General features: G+C 65.0%; 1 protein-coding gene across 1 annotated transcript; it reads left to right on the forward strand.

Annotated features, from left to right (window-relative positions):
* The first annotated feature begins 826 nt into the window (after positions 1-826).
* SCARA3 (scavenger receptor class A member 3) lies at positions 827-5,433 on the forward strand. The gene is made up of 5 exons (XM_032184951.1): positions 827-882; positions 980-1,090; positions 1,517-1,615; positions 3,282-4,325; positions 4,741-5,433. The coding sequence occupies exons 1-5, from the start codon at positions 861-863 to the stop codon at positions 5,178-5,180; spliced, it is 1,716 nt and encodes a 571-aa protein (XP_032040842.1). The 5' UTR covers positions 827-860; the 3' UTR covers positions 5,181-5,433.
* Positions 5,434-6,000: the final 567 nt, after the last annotated feature.

Consider the following 6,000-nt stretch of genomic DNA (forward strand, 5'->3'; position numbering starts at 1 on the left):
GTCTGGAATCAGCTGAGGGCTCAGGGGGGGCTTTGTTTGCTTTTTTTAGTGATTATTTTGCTTTTTTTTTAACGGTGAAGCAGCTTGGGGAGCTGGGGGGGCCCTTCACAGAGCCGGCTGCTCCTGGGAGAGGATGGGGTGGGGGCACGGGGTGGGGGCACAGGGATGGGGACATGGAATTTGGGGCACGGGATGGGGACATGGGATGGGGACACAGGGTGGGGGCACAAGGGTTGGGGGCACAGGGGATGGGGACATGGGGTGGGGGGCACAGGGGATGGGGACACAGGGATGGGGACATGGGATGGGGACATGAAATTGGGGCACAGGGGATGGGGACATAGGGGATGGGGACATGGGATGGGGGACAAAGGGGATGGGGGGCACAGGAATGGTGGCACAGAGATGGGGACATGGGATGGGGACAGAGGGAATGGGGGCACAGGGATGGGGGAAAGGGATGGGGGGCACAGGGGATGGGGGCACAGGGGTGGGGGCACATGGATAGGGACATAGGATGGGGACATGGAATAGGGGCACAGGTGATGGGGACACAGGGATGAGGACATGGGATGGGGACATGGGATGGGGACACAGGGGATAGGACACAAGGGATGGGGGGCACAGGAATGGGGACACAGGGGATGGGGGACAGGGGATGGGGATACAGGATGGGAGTACAGGGATGGGGACACGGGATGGGGACATGAAATTGGGGCACAGAGGATGGGGACACAGGGGATGGGGACACCTGACCCCTGGGGCCACCTCCCCTTCCAGCAGAGGCCCTGGTGGCAGCAGCAGCAGCGGAGGAGGAAGAGGAGGAAGAGGAGGAGGAGGAGGAGGAGGAGGAGGAGGAGATGCCGTCCTTCCGCACCACCGGTGAGCGCCGAGACCACCCCGTTGCCGCCCCCCCCTCCCCAATTTTCCACGGGGGTGGGCAGCAGCAGGGCCTGATCCTAAACCCTCCACCCGGCAGGGAGCAGCTGCAGCCGCTGCCAGAGGGACCTGTCCCTGCAGACGGCCGTCAAAATCCTCTACGTCTTCTCCATCCTCCTCATCGTGGCCGTCACCGTGCTGGCCACCCTGGGTGAGCACGGGTGGTGATGGGGGGGCTGCATTTTTCCCCCTTTTTTCCCCTTTTTTTTTTCCTACCGGGATGCGCGAGCATCCCTCCGACACAAGGCTTGGTGCGGGATGGGGTGAAACGACCCCAAATCCCCCAATTTTCCCCCCAACCCCATGGTCTTCGCTGCCTTTTGGCCCTCCTGCTGCCTGAGGTTGATGCGCAGAGTGGGGGGGGGGACCTGGTGGAGCGCGGGGGGCTTTGCCCTACAGGGCACCCATGGCTTTTCGGGGGGACCTGTGGCTTTTAGGGGGGTCCCGTGCCCCCCGTGAGGGGCTGCAAAGCCTTTGTAGGCTTTTGTGGGGGTCCCAAAGGCTTTGGGGTGGGAGGTGGGGGCATTTGGGGTTGTTCCCGGCGCCCCCCCGGCCCCTCAGCTCATCGCCCCCGCAGTCTTCAGGAGGGTCGACACCATCGCGGGCGGCATCAGCTCGGCGCAGGCGTCCTACGAGGAGAGGCTCCTGGCCATCCAGGGGGAGCTGCAGGGGCTGGGTGAGTCCATCATGGAGCTCCAGGGGTTGGGTGGGCTTCAACGGGGTGGTCTGCGGGTGCTGGTGGGCTAAGGGTCTCGGTGGGGAGGTCTATGGGTCCTGGTGGTGGGCTGAGGGTCTTGGTGGGGAGGTTGGTGGGTGCTGGTGGTGGGCTTAGGGCCTCAGGGTGAAGGGTTGTGGGTCATGGTGGTGGGCTTAGGGTCTCAATTTGGAGGTCTGTGGGTGCTGGAGGTGGGTGGTGGGCTTCAACGGGGAGGTCTTTGGGTCCTGGTGGGCTAAGGGCCTTGGGGTGGTGGTCTGTGGGTCATGGTGGTGGGCTATGGACCTCAACTTGGTGGTCTGTGGGTCATGGTGGTGGGCTAAGGGCCTTGGGGTTGAGGTTTGTGGGTCCTGGTGGTGGGTTATGAACCTCAGCTTGGAGGTCTGTGGGTGCTGGTGGTGGGCTCAAGGCCTCAACTGGGAGGTCTGTGGGTCATGGTGGTGGGCTGAGGGTCTCAATTTGGAGGTCTGTGGGTGCTGGAGGTGGGTGGTGGGCTTCAACTGGGAGGTCTGTGGGTCATAGTGGTGGGCTAAGGGTGGTGGTCCTCGAGGTGGAGGTCTGTGGGTCATGGTGGTGGGCTAAGGGTCTCGGTACGGAGGTCTATGGGTCATAGTGGTGGGCTAAGGGTACCTCAATTTGGAGGTGTTTGGGTGCTGGAGGTGGGTGGTGGGCTTCAACGGGGAGGTCTGTGGGTGCTGGTGGTGGGCTAAGGGCCCTGGGGTGGAGGGTTGTGGGTCATGGTGGTGGGTTGAGGGCCTCAGTTTGGAGGTCTGTGGGTTCTGGTGGTGGGTTATGAACCTCAACTGGGAGGTTTATGGGTCCTGGAGGTGGGCTGAGGGTCTCAGGGTGGTGGTCTGTGGGTGCTGGAGGTGGGCTTAGGGCCTCAACTTGGAGGTTTGTGGGTCCTGGTGGTGGGCTATGGCCCTTGGGGTGGTGGTCTGTGGGTCATGGTGGTGGATGGTGGGCTTCAACTGGGAGGTCTGTGGGTTATGGTGGTGGGTAGTGGGCTTCAATGGGGAGGTTTGTGGGTCCTGGAGGTGGGCTTAGGGCTTCAACAGGGAGCTCTGAGGGTGCTGGTGGTGGGTGGTGGGCTTCAACTGGGAGGTCTGTGGGTCCTGGTGGTGGGCTGAGGGTCTTGGTGGGGAGGTCGGTGGGTGCTGGTGGTGGGCTGAGGGTCTCAGGGTGAAGGGTTGTGGGTCATGGTGGTGGGCTGAGGGTCTCAATTTGGAGGTCTGTAGGTGCTGGTGGTGGGTGGTGGTCCTCAACTGGGAGGTCTGTGGGTGCTGGTGGTGGGCTAAGGGTCTCGGGGTGGTGGTCTGTGGGTCATGGTAGTGGGTTGAGGGCCTCAATTTGGAGGTCTGTGGGTGCTGGAGGTGGGTGGTGGGCTTCAACTGGGAGGTCTGTGGGTCCTGGTGGTGGGCTATGGACCTCAACTGGGAGGTCTGTGGGTCATGGTGGTGGACTAAGGGTGGTGGTCCTCAAGGTGGAGGTCTTTGGGTGCTGGTGGGCCAAGGGCCTCGGGGTGGTGGTCTGTGGGTCCTGGTGGTGGGTGGTGGGCTTCAACTTGGAGATCTGTGAGTTCTGGTGGTGGGCGGTGGTCCGAGTCCCCCCTCCACCCTTCCCCCAGATGAGAAGACCTCGGCGAACTGCTCCCAGTGCCACCAACCAGCCCAACTGGGCCAGGAGCTCGCCAAGCTCCGGGACGAACTGGAAGCCGTGCGGCACACCCTGACAGCCCAGGAGACCCTCTTGGACAACACCTCCCGCGCCCACCACCTCCTGGCCTCCTCGGGCCAGCAACTGGGAGCCGAACTGGCCGGCTGCTGGGCGGCTACCGGGCAACTCAACCGGACTTTGGGCCAGCTCTGGGCGAGGGCCGGGGGCTGGCGGGAGGCGGCCGAGGGGCTGCGGGGGTCACTGCGGGAGCTGGTTGAGGAGAGGCTCGAGGCGATGGCGGCCCTGCAGCGCCTCAACGCCAGCTTGGGGCAGAGCTGGGGGAGGCTGCGAGCCGCCGAGAGGAGGGCGGAGGAGGAGAAGGAGGCCCTGGAGGAGCTGGAGGCCGGCTGGCACAACCACACGCGGCTCCTGGGGGGGCTGCGGGCGGCCGCCGCCGAGACGGGGGAGGCGGTGAAGGGGCTGCGGGGCAGCCTGGGGGCGGCGGGGCGGCGGGCGGGGGAGAACGCGGAGAGCATGCACGAGCTGGTGCTGCAGGTGATGGGGCTGCAGCTGCAGCTGGACAACGTCTCCTCCTCGCTGGACGAGCAGCGGGAGAACCTGGGCGACCTGCGTTACCACGGCCGCTACGGGCAGAAGCGGGCGGCCGAGCGCTTCCAGGCGCTGGAGGGGAGGTTGGAAGCCCAGCGGCTGGAGCTGGCCACCATCGTGGCCAACGTCAACGCCACCGACGGGCACGTCCACGGCATGCTGCGCTACCTGGACGACGTGCGGCTCTCCTGCACCCTGGGCTTCCACGCCCAAGCCGAGGAGCTCGACTACCTCAACAAATCCCTCGGCCGTGCTTTAGGGGAGGCCGAGGGGCTGAGGGAACGTTTCGGTTTCCTGAGCGCCCGGCTGGATTTCGACGTCCGCAACCTGTCCGCGCTGCTGGAGGAGATGAAGGCGGTGGACGCGCGCCACGGGGAGGCCCTGAGGAACGTCACCGTCCTGCGGGGTGAGGGCGGCCGCCGAAATTTCGGCAGCTCCCCGCCGCGCCGCAACCGCTGGGGTGGCCCGAAAGGTTACCCGAATATCCAGCTCGTGGGCGCGGAGGTGTCCTGGGGACGGAGCTGCGTGGACCCCCTCAGCTCAGCCCTTTCGGGGGCTCTCCCCCTGGGGCTTTGGGCTGAAAAAGGGGGATTTTGGTCCAGAAAAAAGCAATTACGGTGCCCCCAGACCCTGAAGACTGCAGGAAGGGGGGAGAGGGGGCTCTGCATGCTCGGGGGTGCCTCACACAGAGAACCAGGAGCCAAAACAGCTCTGATTTTAACCAAAACCCCCCAAAACCCCCCCGGGCACCCCCCAGGCTCACCGCCCCGATACGCCGCATCCCAATCTTCGCACTCACCCCCTTCTTCTTCCTCCCGCAGGTATACCGGGCCCCCCGGGCCCCCGCGGCCCTAAAGGCGACGTGGGCACCAAGGGTGCTGCGGGAAGCAGAGGAGAGAAGGGCGACGCCGGCAGTTTGGGGTCACCGGGCCCCCCCGGCACCCCCGGCACCCCGGGACCCCCCGGTCCCCAAGGAGAAAGGGGACCCTTGGGTGCCAAGGGTTTCCCCGGCCTCAAGGGCGCCAAGGGCAGTTTTGGGTTTTCCGGCTCCGAGGGACAAACGGGACCCCGAGGAGACCCGGGACCCCCAGGACCCGAGGGGGGGCCGGGGCCCGAGGGCCCCCCAGGTCCTCAGGGCAAACCGGGGCTCCCCGGGCCCCCCGGGGCTGTGGGGCGGATCGGCCCCACAGGACCCAAAGGTGACCCCGGTTTACGGGGTCTCCCGGGACCACCGGGTCCCCCCGGCCCCCCCGGCCCGTGAGCCCCAAAAGCAACCCCAAAAGCATCCCCCCCGCTGCCAGCCCCAAGGGACAGGGCAGGAAGGACCCCTTTGAGGTGTGTGGGGGGGTCCGGACCCCCCCAACCCTATAAAATTTTGGGGTGCTGTGGGGCTGGCCCCTGGCTCTTGGGCGGTGAGGGCGACGAGCCCATGGGGTCCCGCGGGACGAGGCCCTATAGGGTTTGGGGTGCAGCTGGTTTGTGCCCCCCCCCCTTTGTCCCCAGATGCTGCCCCCCCCCCCCCCCAGCCCCTCGCTTTGTACTCGTGGCACAATAAAAACCCCAAAGGGACCCGCGGCTCCTGCCTCCTGGGGGGGTTTTGGGGGGTTTTGGGGGGGGTTTGGGGTTTCCTGGTGCTGGTATGGGGCAGGAGGGGCAGGGGCGGCGCTTTGCTGGGGATTTGGGGTGGGGGTGGCAGGCCCCGTGGGGTGACTGGGATCCTCGCCCCGTCCTACAGCTTGGGTGGAGCTGGAGGGGGGGGAGAAGCCCCCTGTGTAGCCCCCCCGGTGCTGCTGGGCTGGGGATTATCAGGGGGATACCCCAAACCCTAAACCTTAAGCCCCAAACCCTAAACCCCAAATCTCAAACCCTAAACCCCAAAACCCAAAACCCAAACCCTAAACACCAAACTCCAAATCCCAAACCCTTAGCCCTAAACCCCAAACCCTAAATCCCAAACTCTAAACCCCAAACACCAAACTCTAAACCCCAAACCCGAAACCCTTAACCCTAAACTCCAAACGCCGAACTCTAAACCCCAAACCCCAAATCCTAAACCCCAAACTCTAAACCCCAAACCCTAA

This window comes from Aythya fuligula, chromosome 3 (assembly GCF_009819795.1).
Source record: "Aythya fuligula isolate bAytFul2 chromosome 3, bAytFul2.pri, whole genome shotgun sequence".
Classification (NCBI taxonomy): domain Eukaryota; kingdom Metazoa; phylum Chordata; class Aves; order Anseriformes; family Anatidae; genus Aythya; species Aythya fuligula.

What these genes read in the sequence shown, in the direction of transcription:
- SCARA3 (XM_032184951.1), top strand. Translation starts at nt 861, where the DNA reads ATGCCGTCCTTCCGCACCACCG. An exon ending in GCCGTCCTTCCGCACCACCG is followed by an intron (nt 883 to 979) that starts GTGAGCGCCGAG and finishes TCCACCCGGCAG; the next exon opens with GGAGCAGCTGCAGCCGCTGC. An exon ending in GGGGGAGCTGCAGGGGCTGG is followed by an intron (nt 1,616 to 3,281) that starts GTGAGTCCATCA and finishes CCCTTCCCCCAG; the next exon opens with ATGAGAAGACCTCGGCGAAC.